This window comes from Polyodon spathula, chromosome 11 (genome assembly GCF_017654505.1).
Source record: "Polyodon spathula isolate WHYD16114869_AA chromosome 11, ASM1765450v1, whole genome shotgun sequence".
NCBI lineage: Eukaryota > Metazoa > Chordata > Actinopteri > Acipenseriformes > Polyodontidae > Polyodon > Polyodon spathula.
The window spans coordinates 31,326,178-31,342,851 of record NC_054544.1 but is presented as its reverse complement, the minus strand read 5'-3'; the positions used below and the strand labels follow the sequence as shown (position 1 = coordinate 31,342,851).

At 37.0% G+C, this 16,674-nt stretch overlaps 2 protein-coding genes across 2 annotated transcripts; one reads left to right on the top strand and one right to left on the bottom strand.

The window, feature by feature from the left end:
• The first annotated feature begins 1,163 nt into the window (after positions 1 to 1,163).
• Positions 1,164 to 8,162, top strand: LOC121323179 (latexin-like). The gene is made up of 7 exons (XM_041264062.1): positions 1,164 to 2,278; positions 5,213 to 5,371; positions 5,720 to 5,782; positions 6,220 to 6,397; positions 6,560 to 6,696; positions 7,663 to 7,725; positions 7,819 to 8,162. Exons 1-7 carry the CDS (start codon positions 2,108 to 2,110, stop codon positions 7,939 to 7,941), a joined length of 894 nt encoding a protein of 297 aa, XP_041119996.1. The 5' UTR covers positions 1,164 to 2,107; the 3' UTR covers positions 7,942 to 8,162.
• On the bottom strand, positions 2,277 to 15,932 carry LOC121323178 (elongation factor G, mitochondrial-like). Its single transcript, XM_041264061.1, has 18 exons — positions 15,713 to 15,932; positions 14,830 to 14,982; positions 14,516 to 14,648; positions 12,446 to 12,650; positions 11,972 to 12,088; positions 11,511 to 11,661; positions 11,230 to 11,384; positions 10,552 to 10,636; positions 9,845 to 9,982; positions 9,289 to 9,390; positions 9,118 to 9,174; positions 8,777 to 8,914; positions 8,260 to 8,342; positions 4,385 to 4,547; positions 3,999 to 4,143; positions 3,495 to 3,655; positions 3,143 to 3,196; positions 2,277 to 2,878 (listed from the first exon to the last, which is right to left on the bottom strand). Exons 1-18 carry the CDS (start codon positions 15,779 to 15,781, stop codon positions 2,747 to 2,749), a joined length of 2,241 nt encoding a protein of 746 aa, XP_041119995.1. The 5' UTR covers positions 15,782 to 15,932; the 3' UTR covers positions 2,277 to 2,746.
• Positions 15,933 to 16,674: the final 742 nt, after the last annotated feature.

Genomic DNA, 16,674 nt, shown 5'->3' with positions numbered 1-16,674 from the left:
CCTATGTGATCTTTAAGTGCTTTGCACAATTTGTCACAGACCTAAGAATAATTGGACTGCTGTGTTTGTGATTTGTACAGATGGATTTTTTTAAAAATTATTTATTTAAAAATATAGCCCTGTTAGATTAACAGTAATGTAAGTATCTCTAACAATGAACTGCCAATTTACTAAATGTGACAATGTAAAACAATAGCCAGGCTGGAGGCTGGATTGAATCTCACCTTGTACTGATATTACACCAGTTAAGGCATCTGTGTAGTCTGTAGTTTCCCTCAAATCAATACAGTAAAATAAATGACAGTCCCAAGGACTGGTATAACGCATGAAGACACTAAGGTGTGCTTTTTGTGTAAGTTAATACAGAGGGTGAAGCCACTATCATTCTCCTTTTTACCTTAGCCTCTTGGTGCTGGTGATATGCACAATGCAAATACACAGAGGCAATAAGGGATGAGCCAGAAGACTTTACAATTCCGCTAGAGGTGAAGCCCATCAGTAGTACTGCATTAACTGTCTACAATAGCCACCACCCTTCACAAGGGTGGCCTCTGTCAACTAAAAGACATTAACAACTGCAGAATACAATTTCAATTTACCCTTACCCTCTGCTACTTGTATATTTTTTTTATTTTTGGTACCCACCAGAAAAATAGGAAATGTGGTGTTGGGATAAGCATCTGAAATTGTATTAAGGCCTATTAACGGACAACTGAACTTTTGTGACTGATTGTTAAATTGTTGAAGAAGAAGCATGAAAAAACTATTAGAATTTTTTTTTAATTCTTAGTTAAAAATAAATAAATAAATAAATACAGATCTTGTTAATCATCGACATGTCTGTTAATCACGCCCACGCAGTAGCAGAGAATCACTACATATTCTTGTGCACGGTTGAAGGCGTGATGACACCCTCAAGTTAATTGGGTAGAGTTCAGTTTATGAACCTTCTAGCTGCACTGAACAAAATACCTGCTGTAGCTTGTAGCTATGATATAGAAGTGAATAAAGACCTGTGACAATTACCACCTAGGGGCAATTACATCAGTACAATGGCCAAAAGTAAAAATAATAAAAAAAAAAAAAAAAAGAAAATGCTTTAGATTTTTCATAATGGTTTAATTGACATTGATTGAAAAAGACAAAAAGAACCAGATTGATGCACCCTAACCTGTTTGGTTTGTTCTAGAATGCTTTTGTAATGTAGAGATCATTTTAATAACATTAATAGTACAAGAGCTCGGATTTTCAGTGATTGACGTTTGTACAAACTATTCTAAACCCTTACAGAGTATTATGTCTTTAGACAGGATAGCCAGATCTACACTTTCCACACAGTGACAACATAAGAGTAGTTGCCAACTTTCTTGTTTTATTTTAACAGTATAAAATATCCCGTAAAACTAAAGTGATTGAAAGAAAGACACACTTCCAGTGCTGTCAAATATTTCAGATTCCCTTTGATGTGTTAAACAACCAGTCAAATAATTGAAAGAAAGACACACTTCCAGTGCTGTCAAACATTTCAGATTCCCTTTGATGTGTTAAACAACCAGTCAAAAGACATTCCATATTCAAACTAGAGCTTACAAAATACTTATTCTCAATTTGTACAGTAATACCTCTTACAAAATGTGATAGAATGCTTTCTGAGTGCAGGCATCTGCGTCACATGTTGATGTTAATACTGTAGGAAAGGAAAGTAAAAGGTTACAGCTAAGAATTTGACAAAGTCACTGAACTGTTTATTCCTAAGTAAATGGAAAAGAAAATAAACTGGAAAGATCAGACATCTGGACACAAACCTTGGCTCAAACTCAAGAGCAGCAGGAAGTTACACTTCTCACAAAATATTAATAAAACAAGCCAAGAGCACATGCTAGACCTGGAAAACATTAAATACAGACAGAAAAGCACAGCCTAGCAGCCAGAGTTACAAGTATTTTATATACAAGTTTTAATTAAAGAGGAGATCTGGAACTCGTCAGCTTTCCTTATCTTCACTCCCCAGTCTGGGAAGAATCTGGAGCTCTGACGCAAGTTACCTTAGATTCTACAAAAGGCACAGGATTCCTGTGCTGCGATTGCAACAGTCTCCATTCCAAAGATGTGTTGGACTCTGTGGATTGTACTGGGCTTGTTCCCCCTTGTCGATGGACACCCCAAACTCAAAACTCACCAGAACTCATTGGAGGCTGCAGACACAGCTCTTAACCACCAGAACGGGTCCTTGAACAGTGTCCTTCATTTGGATGATGGGGAGAAAGCAGCTCTGGAGGTAAGGAACCAGTCTTTAAAGCAACTTTAAAAACTTCAGATATGGGGACAGGATGGGACGGAAAGACACAAAATTAACATGAGAGAGTCTTTCGATTGTTCAAAGTTATAAGTTACGTTATATATTGCACATGGTACATTACCAGTATTTCTACTATTTATTTTTTTCAAACCTGCATTTTGTCAACATTAATAAAATAAAAAAAATGTTTTGCGAAATCTCTTTTCTGAAGTCAAAAGAAAATAAATTCCATTACAGTATTCACACTTTTTATCCATGATTTCCATTGCTGCTTCAAGTTGCTTTCCAAATGTTTCTCTGTGGCTTTGTAAAAAAAAAAAAGATCTTGATAAGTAACCGTTTCTAAAAATGTCACAGTCATTGACTGTGAATCCAGTTCAGTGTACTTTATTTTTATCCAGTTCAGTGTGAACTGAATACAAATCTGTAGCTGCCTGTGAGCAGGGTTTAGTTCTTTGCTTTGCCTTTCTTAGCAGGGAGCTGACCTGTTGATTCCAGATATTTGTTGATGAGTTCTTCTTGTGTGCTGGGAAGGCATGGCTGATATCTACTATAATCCATTGTGTATTCACCTTTACCCTAAAACAAATCAAACAAACACCTTAAGTAAGGACTTGGCTACAATCCTGAATATTTGTGAAAGATACAAAAACAAGACTCCCATTGCACAGAAATCTCAGTCTTGTTTTTGCATCTTTCACAAATATTTTATCAGCTTAATTACATATTAGGTAACAGTTTATTTCCATCTCTACATAAAATAGGAAACTAAAATAAATAAATAAATGAATAATCGTAATTCGCATTTGTTGTTCTTATTCTTGAATGACTTGTATTACATACCTCTGTGTTTGATCTTAATTCAGTGGCATACCCAAACATATCATTCAATGGAACCTGAAAAGGAAAGAAAATAGTTATTTTCACAATACTGTACATCACATCCAACATCATAGGGCAACTCCCTCCGGCCTCAATTACTGCACATTTGCTCTCTTAGTCCGTCATTAAAATACTGGGTACATAATTATTCATACTAGAGGAGTGTTGTTTTTTTTTTTTTTGGGGGGGGTGGGGGGGGTTGTAATCTATTTCTGTTTATTCAAACCAAGTAACTGCCTCATCACAACCTGCCACTGCACCCGCTGTTAATGTAGAGATATGAATGAATGTTGCTCATTATTACTATACGTACATCCGCATACAGTGTGAAGTAGCCCTCCGCTCCATCCTGCCCACTGATGACACCATGGCGACGGTTGATTCCGGCAATCACAGCTCCCTGGAACTCGTTCGGAGCCACTACCTCCACTGACATAATGGGCTCCAAAACACTCACTGTGGCTTTCTCCATAGCTAGGGCAAGAACACCCATCAAGTCACAATGTTAACTTACAATCAGGGATTTAGATATTAGCTTGTTTTGTATTTAAGTGGGGTTTTTTTTGTATTTATTTATTTATTTTTTCAGCCTACTGAACTTAGCTACACGCAGAATAATGTGAAGGAGTAGAATAGCTTAAAATAACCTTTACAACAGCAGAAATTCCAGTTCTAAAAAAAACCTCAAATACATAACAATGACTGCAGTGTTGTATAATTCTATCACCACGTAACCTGAGCAGTAACAAGGAGCTAGAATGCCTTTGTTTACAATAGCGGAAGGATATACAGAAACTCATGACGAGAAAAACCTTACCTTGTTTCAGAGCGCCCTCTCCAGCTCTGATGAAGGAGATTTCATTGGAGTCCACCATGTGGTGAGCCCCATCCTCCAGGATAAAGCGCACCCCAGAGATCTTGTGCCCGGTCAGAGGCCCTTTCTCACAGGCTTCACGGAAACCCTGCAGACAGCAATTCAAAAGAAATTTATAGATCAAGCTGACTGCACTGGTATAAACTGACAGCTAATGCACAGTCACAGACAGCAATTAAAAAGACTATGTTGTCAAAAAGTTAAGAGGTCTACTTGGTAAACAGTCAATGGGTATTTTATTTCCTCTACATATCAATAACTATCCTGTTCTGGCCATCCTTTCCCACAATGATCAGTTGGCATAACATGGTATAGGGAAGGCTGTTTACCCTTTCGATTGCAGGCACAAACTGCTTTGGTATATTTGTACCAATTGTCTGGTCTACAAATTCCACTTTTGTGTAGCTCTCAGCATCCAGAGGTTCCAGCACACCAGTGACTTTGCCATACTGTCCAGAACCTCCAGACTGCTTCTTGTGGGTGAAATCAAACCTGAAATTGACAAAGATATACTTAACACCTTGGATTCACAAATATAAAACATGTGTAGGTCACTAGGATTATATTTCTAATGCATATGACAGAATACTACCATTATTGGGGATGCAGGTCTATTGAAACCCCAATACCCCCCCCCCCCCCCCCCCCCCCCCCCCAAAAAAAAAAAAATATATATATATATATATATATATATATATATATATATATATAATGTTTCAACAGAGAAGTCTACAACTTTACTCCCTATAGAGTTATATTCTCAATCAAACATCAAAAAGGTGTCCAGTCTTCGGAGATCTTTTCCCACACTCTTTCTTTACAAAAAAAAAAAAAAAAACACAAGCATTTTGGATTTTTTCTCTTTGGCAGAGTTGCCACAGAAACAGGAAATTGGATACTGCAGATTGGTGAAATGCTGTACGTGACACTGGCAAGGCTTGCTGGTAAACTGACAAGTGGAGATTTCACAAAACAAGGATTTGAAATTCGGAAATGTAGTCATTTTATGAAGGTTGCGTTAACTGCTTGTAGTGCTTTGCGCAACACACTCTCAGATATAATACAATATAAAAGGAGAGGGGTGCAAAGTCCATGTGTAACTTGACACACCCAGTACTGAAGAAAGCACAATTAGTTGTCTTCTCTTTGCTTCCCAGCCAAATCTGGTCGATCCAGCTTTTCCAATGAAGGAACTGAATACATCCTATTATCCTGCTGCCCGGGCAGCAAAGGTGGCACAGCACTATCTGAATTACCACCATGGAAGCCCTTCTAAATGGTTCATGGTCCATGCCATTAAACAAGCCAGCTCAGAGGTAAGAGCAGATGTTTTCCAGTAAATTACTGTGCAATATGTTACACTTCTCCTTTTTTTTTTTTTTTTTTTTAAAGTGTTTCTTTTATATTTATAAATTTATCAAATATATTCATTAAACAATAATGGCAGAATGTATTTTTAAATGGTATTTGATTATTTAATGATTTCTTTGTAACTTGTAAATACTGTACAAACAAACGTAATTATGCTTACTAGGTTTATGATTTAGCACATCTCTTTTTGACATACTTACATGCTAACTGTATTTTCCCCATTCACTTACATGCCAATTGTATTTTGCCCATTCACTTACATGCTAATTGGTATTTTAACCTTTAATTTTCAGGACATTTCTGAAGTCGGAACCAAGTACCACATACAATTTTCTGTGCAAGAGCAAGCCACAAAAGTAAGCATATTTGTTATCTTACGTTGATAGGGAACTTCACAAAATTCCTTCTGTTTGCAAATGCTGAGACTGTCTGAATTGACAAGAAAGTGCAACACAAACTTCAATCGATTTCCGTTTCATTTCGATAGAATATATGATATGGTTAGCCACTGTAACCCGTAACAATTCAAGCACTTCAAATCCTTCACCCACTCTTGTGGTCTGTAAAGTCACCTAAAGATTCAGTCTGTGCCACTTGTTATATTCTATATACAAAGCATATGGTTTGTTCAAACATAATCTATTTAATTTAATTTCTGTGTCATTTGGGGTTTTATTATTTGTGTTCAACCAGTGCCTCTATGCAACAACTGGCATGATAAGGATAATTATGTTTTCTGCTGTGATTTCGGAAAAGGGCAGGGTTAACATTTTCTTCTCAATAATGTTGGCAGGAAATTGTAGAAAACTGTTCTGCAGAAATACTTTTCCGACAAACTGAAGTGCAAAGCGCTCCAGAGGTTAACTGCACATGTAATGATCTATTGAAGATAAAGACATCAGATGCTGACCACGCTTTATACCATCACATAAAACACCAGCCTGATCCGATGACCGGCACAGACATACCAGGTACATCGGTGATGTGTGGAGTCTTCACTTTGAGACTGTAGTGCTGACTGGCTGTGCAATAAATGTGCATATCACATTTTTGGTTTGTTAAGATGCTCTTTTACTCAGCGATGTATATACAATATCCACACTAGTTAACCAGAGTGCTTTTGGTTTCTTAAGACAGTCAAGGAAATATCCCTAAAGAAATGAAGCCCCTCTGGTATCTTGGGGGAATTGGAGCCAGCTTTATAATGTGGCAACAGTCCAATGAATCAACGCTTTACAATATGGCACATGTACACAGTGTAAAACAGTTGGTAAGTTCAAAAGTGCATGCATGCAGAAGTGGATACACTTTCACTGCATTTTCTTTTCATTTACTTGACAATACTTTATTCATAATGGTTCCCAGCATTGACCTCTGATAAGCTCCATTATTAATGTCTACATCTAAGATTTTGATGGACCTGTTTAATAGCCTACATGGTTAAAACTTGCATATGTTACTGATCACACATGGAAAGGCCATCATTCAGTACGTTTACATGACAAAGCATTTTCCAAAAACTTAATCAGAAAACTGATGTTCTTAAAACATCACTTTTCTGTGTTTACATGATTAACTATACAAAGTCAAATTAGAAAATGCAGGATATTTCCTCATGCAAAGTACTGTAGTAGCCTAAGTACGATTTAGACCAGACATTTCTGCGATAGAACAGAGACTAATCCAATATAGTGGTTTATCGAAGTCAGGTCTTAAATTCAAAGATTACTGTCCTTTACCTCTATTCAGATTCCCCACAATAGCTGTGCAACAGCTCTCCCTGTTCTATATTACCAGTTTCTTTTGCAGACATTATTTTAAATGATCACATCATTTTAAAGCTGGAAAACATTTGCTGCTTCAGTATGGGCTATTAATAAATACATACAGACTTTAACAAATGTATTACTTTATCCATAACTAGACAAATGGATGAATGCAGACTAACTACAGATTATTATTATTTTCTCTGTTTTCTAAAACCACATGCAGGAATGAAGGTCAAAGTTTGCACATGTGCAGTACACTATCAGAATAAGTTTTCCAACTAGTTTACATGATATACATTTTGTTACTTTTCGGAAATTTCTAGGTGCTGTTTTCCAAAAACTGACTTTCGGAATATTCCGATACATTTTCCGGAAACTGTGTTTACAAGACTTTTGATATCGGAATTCTTATGCTCATGTAAACGCACCGACTGTTACATTCTTAACTGCTGGGCTTCTAATTACAGAACTCTGAGAATGACCTGCTTGCCTTTGACTATGTAGTCCTGCTTCATGAGGTGGTATCGCAGGTAAAGAAACTGAGACATTTTTTTTTTAAATCTAAAACATAAAACTACAAACAAAAAGTATACTACTACTACTTCTATTTATTTATTTTACAGGAAATGATTCACTGGCACATGCAGGTTGCTTGGAATCCTACACAGGGAGTGACAGTTACACAGTGCCACTTACTGCCCAAAGGTACAATGAAGCAACCATTGGCAGAAAAACACAAGATCTAGTTCAGCCAGCAGTTCAATCCTCCACCTGCTTACAGCAAGAAGCAACATCAGCTGATATAGTCATATAACCATGCGTGAAGAAGTTTCACTTGTCACATTTTCTTTCTAGTTAATTATACAATGCTCTTCTGCTATCCTTAGATTTAGTCTAATGTGTGAAAGCAAAGGGAACAGTGAATAAAACAGAAGCTGTACTAGAATTAAAGTTTTGTTAAAACACATTGCGGTTTTAATATTGTGTTTTGTTTCTATACTGTGTTCTTGCCCGCCTTCTCCCACCACATGACAATGGTAACACTGAGTGGGTCGAGTACTTACGGTTGAGGCACACCAATCGATTCTCTGAAGGCTACTTTAGGCTTTCCCATGACACACGTGCAGTTGTATTCTCTTTCCATTCTCTAAAGGCAACAATGGGAATATGTTTTTAACTTTACATCAATGTGAACAAACTGAAAGAGAGACATTTCATTCTTTCACATCCTCTCACTGGAGGACAAGGTTTGCAACAATTGAGCGTCAGGGTTTTAAATTGATAAACGGATAAAGGTTATTTTTTCCAGCTGGGTTGATACTGGCAACACTCCTCTAGTTTGCGTTCTTCTCTTATTCTGCCATCATCATAATTAGGTACAAAATCTATTATTGCTGAGCTACCATATAATATTATAAAAACACATTACAGCTGGTTTTATTAGCGCTAACCATGGTCTGTTAACTCAGAAGTATAAGCTCCAGTGCAAAAGCAATGTTTATTATTGGTTATGAAATATGAAACTTTGCAAGCTTAATACATACATGCCTCATGTCTCACAGTCTTTTGTCCCAGTCTTACCTGGGCGTAGATTTCTAGATGCAGCTCTCCCATTCCTGATATGATAGTTTCTTTACTCTCAGTATCGTAGTGAACTCTGAAAGTCGGGTCTTCTCTTGTAAAGCGGTTAATTCCTTTGGAAAATTTATCCAAGTCATTCTAAAAATAAATAAAAGTTTAGACTGTGGTATTCAAGCTTTCAGAGATGGTTAGCATCTATCTCTAGTGCACTAGTACAGTATTACCAATTCTGCTGTCTTTCTATTAGGAATATACAGTACTGATGACAATATTTTGCTTTGCTATACATCACAAATATAGTAAAATCAGTCTGAATAAAAACAGGAGGATGAAAAAGTCACCTTGTTGGCAGGTTTCATAGCTACTGATATAACTGGATCTGGGACGTGAATCGACTCCTGCAAGAAAACAAGATTGAGAATTTTGTAAATGCAGCTTCTGGTTAAACACCAATGTTTACTCGTAAGAGGATTAGAGAACCTCTTTCTCCCAAGAAGCAAACCCCTACTCACCATGGAGAGATTGGCACTGCTCCGTGCTGTAAAGGTATCCCCGCTAGCACAGTCGATTCCGAACAAGGCACAGATATCCCCAGCATACACTTCTTCTACATCCTGGAACAGAAACGGAACGAGTGAACTACAGAACAGGTCCAGCTCATTGGAAACATTATAGATAGCAGTGCATTATACTGCATACACTGCCTTAACCAGCATTCAAATAACTACTTAAACTCATCACTTTTAATTAGACAGGTGCTCTATTAGCAGGCTTTGTTATTCACAGTATGGAATTTGTGAACATCTGTTCTATTAAAATATATTTATTCAGAGTCAATAAAACAGCTGGGTGTCTGTCAGCAAAATAATGTTTACAGAATTTATTACACAGAAGTGAGAGGGGCACCTGGCAATCTCTGCATAAGAGATTGGCCCATAAGAGACACACCTCTTAAAAACAGCTGGATGAGCCGCTGTCCAAGGGAAGTCCTAACGGTTCAGTTAAACACAGAAGAGCTGTCATTCTTTACTGCAGAGACGGAAATGCTTGTTAGCTCCCCTCTCTTACCACCAGCTGATCTGCGTGAAGCCGGACCAGGCGCTGCACTCGGACCCTTTTCCCAGTCCTGGTGTTGTAGATATATTCACTCTTCTTCAGAGCTCCCTGATAGACTCGCACATACGTGAGCTGCCCAAACCGGCCAGCCTTGCAGGAAGAGACAAAATATAAATTTCAAAAATTTGGTTCAGTTGAGAAGAAAAGATTAAAAATAAAAAAGTATTATATGTGCAATTTCAAAGCAGATCCTACAAAGCTAATTTGTGGCTACAGACACCATCTGGTGGATATCTGTTGCTACTACACACAGGGAAGGGTAAATACCATGGTACATATGTATGTTGGACATTGTTTCAAGCACTTAATACCTCAAAAATGCTTTGAATACACATAATATGGTTCTTCATCCGAATACTTGAATACTACAGTGTCTTAAACAGTTAATTGGTTTTTAAAATATATTATTACTGACGATACTGAGAGTGGCGCTAATAAAGTAACCCCAAATACATCTTTTGTTTTGCTTAAATGAACACCAGTATGTATGACACACACCTGTACCCTTTTCCATTACAACTAAAAAACTACCATGCTCATTCTTACTAGGTTTGAAAGTATATACAGTCAAAATGTTGACTGTTTACCTATTTTTCTTTTCAGATTTTCACTGTGGATTTAAACCCTAAGTTTATTCCTTCAGAATGTGATGGACCTACCTCCAATTTAAAAGCCAAACCCACAAAAGGCTGAGAGTCATCTCTTGTGGGGTCCATTAAAATTTTAGTGACCTCGTTTGATTCACTGCAGAAAACATTATAGAAAAATGTGGTTTAAGGAGCTAGCTAATAAGTCTGACTAACAAGACATTCAAGTTCTTTGTATGCATCAAAGTTAGGGGCACATACAGTAGAAGAAGCTAATCCCCAAGACATGAGCAGACAGACAATGGCCAATTTTATATAAGAAACAAGGCAGCCGTCTCTGCTGCACCAGGCAGAAGGAAAATGAGTTCCCATTAGAAAAATGATATTGTCATTTTAAGTCGCTGTGAGCTATTACCATCATACAAGACAGATGTGGTATTCTGAAAAGCTATACATCCTGGCACAAAAGGCTGTCTGCGCTGCATCATTAAATTAATATTATAATGAAGCTGAAGCACTGACCCGATGCATGTGGACTTAGCCACTTAGTATCATACATCTAAAGTTAGACATACAGAGGTAAAGGAAAAGTGTTGCCATGGGCTTACACTTTGCAGTGAACCTGGTTACATATTCCACATTCTAGCACTTTAGACGATTGTTAAGATCATTGTCATTGGAAGAGGGAAGCGACAAGGGAAGTTAGATGGGATAAAAAACTGGATTGAAACATATAGTAAGAGAGCTTACCCCTGGTTTTCAATTGCAAAGTTCTGGACTTCTGTTGGGTTGGGCAAGTAATCCAAGACAGCATCCAACAAAGGTTGAACGCCTTTGTTCTTCAAAGCACTTCCTACGAGCACAGGGGTGAAGCAGCGCTGCACAGTAGCTCTCCTGATTGCAGCCTAGACGCAGGAAGAAATACATTGACATTTTCATTAAACCATTTCTACATTTCTAACCACCTCTCCTTGTGTGATATGCAAAATAACAATTTTAAAAAAAGCAAAACAAACTTCTTAAATAGTCACCTTTAAGTCTGCAAATGTGGGGACCTTTTCATCCAGAAACATTTCTCCTAGCTGCTCGTCTGCATTGGCGACACACTCCACCAGCTCCTGGCGCCTGTCTGTGGCTTCAGATCTGAACTCAGCTGGGATTTCATCATATCTAATGTTCTGACTGTGGGAGATAGAAGGGATCAATGGTTAAATGCCCCCATGGATTATGAAGATTGCTTTCTTGAAATGTCTGGTTGGACTCCCCATTGAAAATTTTCGTGGTTCTATGACCATATACTGCAGTTGGCTTTGCTTGAAAATACAAGAATATAGTAGATAAAATGTAATATCAAGTAGATTCTTTACAGAGATTAAACTTATTTCTTTATGAGCAACTACTCCTAGTATATTACATTATTTAGTAGTACTTATAATATGTGAAAAGCAGAGAAGCACAACATGTATCTATTTAAGACATATTTCTTGCATACCCAAATGGCCCTTCAAAGTAAATGGTTCGTTCTTCAATGAGATCTATAATTCCTTTTAAATTCCCCTCGAGACCAATGGGTATTTGAAGAAAGGCAGCATTGTGATTCAATTTGGTTCTGTGATAAACAAAACAAACAAAAAAAAAGAAAAATGAAACAATCTTTCAAATGGTTACAGCACTGACAGGTCAGTACTTAATAGAAACCATTTTCAGTGTGTACCTCAAAGTACTAAATCTTATTGTGAAAGCAAACCAAAGAATCTGTCTACAATATAAATGTGATAGACTGCCCTCCTGTGGCAGTTTTCTGAATTTTATGGATCAGAAGCCAGTGATAAACTAGTTTCAAAGAACACAATCCTCTCTTAAAAGCAGAAACAGCCACATATTCTTACGTTTATACAATCAAACTATTCAGAACAGTATTTTTCAAAAATGGCAAGCACTGGATTGATGTGCGTACAGTAGTTACCTCATCTGCTGCAAAGCTCTGGTTGGATTAGCTCCCAGTCTGTCTAGCTTATTAATAAACGTCAAGCAGGGGACATTGTAGCGCTTCATCTGTCGGTTCACTGTCATGGTCTGACACTGCACTCCTCCGACCGCACAAAGCACCAGCACGGCTCCGTCCAGCACTCTCAGAGACCTCTCCACCTCAATAGTGAAATCAACGTGACCTGCAGCACACACGCCACAAGGAAGGGACATTGTTACACAGCAAAAACAAGCTTTACAGCGTACATTACTCAGAAAAGCGAATTTCATTTCATTGGAGGATTAAAGAGTCGGGATTAAATCCGTTTAGTCACTGCCTGAACGTGAAGCCTTGAGCATGACACCTCCTTATTCCTCAGCTATCACTCCTCTGTTTTGACCCTGTTAGCATACAGTAATGAATTCCTTGCGGAACCATTTCAATAATATACTTGAGCACATGCAACACTATGAGTGCAGTCAGCGTTTACATGGAAAGTTAGCCATATAAGTGCATTACGGAGCAAAGTACTAAAAGAATAATACTCCAATAGTATTTACAATTAATGAGACTACAACTGATACCACTATGTAACACAATTTTTGTTCCTGGGTAGTAAGTGTTATTTCCTAATTGCTTATGCCTCAAAAGTATAGAAAATGGCTATTATTCCCCACAAACTTTGCTTTTGTGATCAGGACAGTGATATTTCAAAATATCACTATTTCCAATGAGAAAACGGGCAAATGTGTGTCTTTTCGTTCACATAAAGTCAGAAAAAAAACAACACATGAATCCAAATTAACATGTATTTATACTAAAGTAATACAAAAATGACTACAAAAGATTTAGAAGCGAGTAGTTTTCGAGATTTACGATTATACTGTATTTACAGTATAATCGTAAATCTCGAAAAACTACTCACTTCTAAATCTTTACACGGTGTACTCAGTGAATGCTTTGTTTTATTTAAACAATTTTAAGTTATTAATAAGAGAATACTTTTTTTTTTTAAACGGCAATGAAAAACAACAGTAAAGGATACCCTTTTGAAGGAAAAATAAGAAAATACAGTATAATTTAAAATGCATTAAGGTGAGTAATTAATTGACTCCATTGTAATTTAGCAGTTGGCTCAAACAATTTAAAAGCAAATGCTGGAGTTTTTCTCACGCATTCAGTGTAAATAAATATAAATCTATAAAAAAGGGGTAACAATATTAATCCAGAAATAGGACAACAGGTTGTTTCTTTTTTATGTTGGGTGGTTTGTAGGATATTATTATTATTATTATTATTAATAATAATAATAATGTCAATACAATACAAATTTCACTTGCATAACGCTCTTCATACAAGCATTCCAGGGCGCTTGACAAAATAAATATAAAAAATCCTGTGTCAAATGTATAATCCAGCTACAAATAAACAGACCCAAACAAATCTGTTTTCAAACAGGATTTAAAAGATTTTATATTGCTAGCATTCCTGATATGAATTGGGAGTAAGTTCCAAAGACGAGGGGCATTATAACTCAATACCGTGGCTCCGACTGCGTTCAAATGAATTTTAGGGACTGTCAGAAGATTAGCATTTTCCGATCTCAGGGAACAACCAGGGACATATGAGGTCAGCAGATCTTGAAGATAAGGTCAAAGACCACGTAAGGCCTTATAGGTAATAAGACGAACTTTAATAATAATAAATAATAATAATAATAATATAGTAATAAAACAAACTTGAATGAGATGGACGCAGTAACTGTATCAATTAAATGAGATTAAAACCAAGATCAACATTTTGCTTGACAGTCCTAATTATTCTGCTTGACAGTCCTAATTATTAGTATTTGTTTCTTTTATTTAGACAATATAAAGACGTACAAAATGCAGCACACAATTTTTGTTCAAACAGACATCCCTCGCATGACTGCAAAATGTGCTATGCCAATTCCAGCCCCACCTCCCACCCAGACACATTCTGGTCTTATTTTCTTTGAGCTGTTCACTCACTTCAAGGTTCTCTCTACACATGTGATAGTAGCAGCAACCCAGTATATTGCTGTACCTGGTGTATCAATGATGTTAATGTTGGTTCCTTTCCACATGGTGTAAGTAGCAGCAGACTGGATTGTGATGCCTCGTTGTCGTTCAAGTTCCATTGAATCCATTATGGCACCAACTCCATCTTTTCCCTTCACCTGGGCATGATGGAGAGATACACACAGAGGATCACAAAAGAGCTTAACCGAATTGAAACAATGCTGAATAAGTAATAACACCACCACAACCACCATTCTTCAATGAACACGCTGAAGCATTCATGTATTCAAAAGAACATGCAAGTTGTATATTACATTTAAACAAGAACAGCAACATTACCTCGTGCATTTGTGCTATTCTACCAGTGTAGTAGAGAACCCGCTCTGTAAGAGTGGTTTTGCCAGAGTCGATGTGAGCCGAGATTCCAATATTCCTGATTAGCTCGTTGGGTATGATGCCAGAAGAACAAACTCTGCAGCTGTTTATCAACACCTGGAAGGAAAAAAAAAAATTAATAAATCAACATTAAAAAACTGTTTGTTATATTCAAAGCAATGGAATTCCTGGTATTGTGAGACGTTCTAGTAAGTGAATCTGCAGCTGATGCATCGTTCACACACCCTAGTCTCCTATTTTGTAAAGCGCTATGTGATGGTGGTCCACTATGAAAGGCGCTATATAAAACATAACGATTATTATTATTGTAAGCTGTACACCGGCATCTAGTGGCGTATTAATTAACTGCAACACAGGATACATGCAGTTCAAATGATACACAGGAAAAACAAAGCACAGCACACCTATGTCTTTTTGTGTTTATATAATGACAATGCTATCGGCCTATTACTTGTATAATGAATACATGAGCGTGTACTACTGCTGTAGATCCCTTGGTTATATTGTAGATAATTTGGGAACAAGCAGTCTAAGTAGGAATTTAGCGGTAGATCGAACAGGCAAACGATTCCAAGATAAAACATCTACCATTGTTCAATTGAGGAACTTGGAGCGAATGCAGCAATCTAATACTACAAAACATACAACATCGCCTAGTTCATCTCCGATTACTTACTAGAGGTAAAACCAACACATCAGCTGGAACAACTGAGCGACTACAACACCGACAGAGCCGTAAAACAAAAAGTTATATAACTGACAGGGGAGCGCTTCAGAATTAAAGGGGTCATTATTATAGTAAACCTCATCATTTAACTCGGCTTACCTTCCTTAAAGGGCAAGTGCTTTTCAGGTGTCGTCGGCCCAGAAGCAGTCCCACTTTCAGCACGTACATTTTGCCAATCGTTTTTTTTTTTTTTTTTTTTTTTTTTTTTTTTTAAATCTGAAATTGCCTTTAAAAAAGAAAACAAAATCTTTAAGACACAACTCCGCCAATGGATGTCAGTGTGAATGTCACGCCGGTTCCTTGTACAAAACCACATCCGGGTTGTGAAAGGCTACAACAGTAAAGACAACACGCACTTCCTTTGAAGGGATAGATAGGAATCGCTGGGAAAGAGGACTAGCGTACCAATACTATAGCGCCCTATCCCACGCGGAGGATAACCTATTCAATGTTACTATACGTGTTTCTATTAAATAATAAATACAATTAAAGCTCTGAACAGTACCATTGTGGTAGATGAGTAATATGTTTTACTAATATTTTGTTTTTTTGTTGTTTTTTTTTTACTATTTACGGTACAGTGCTTTGAGCCATTTTGTATAAAAAGCACTATAAAAATGCAAATAAATAAAAGAATCAAATTGAATCAATGGTTGTTTCACAAAATTCACAAAACCAAATGCTCATGCAATTAATACACGTGAACTGTTTAAGAAACACATATATGACTTGAATTAAAAAAAAAAAAATGTGCCTAATTTACAGATCTGTTTAGTCCAAATGGTACTGGCATAATAAAAAAGATACATGTCATGGGTCTGAATATCAGTTTTCATAACAAACTTTCGGTTTCAGTTGTCAAATGCTGCTATTTAAAAAAAAAAAAAACGCAGGTGAAGTAGGTTTTGGGACTTAATCGGAATAGCATTTGAGTTCCAGTGAGGAAATTATTTTAAACTTTAAAGGTGGTTAAACTGTGTAACAGCAAATGCGGTAACTTTGGTGCCACCTGCTGATGAAAGATTGACACTCGGCTTTCCCTGGAGAAGCTGCATAATGAG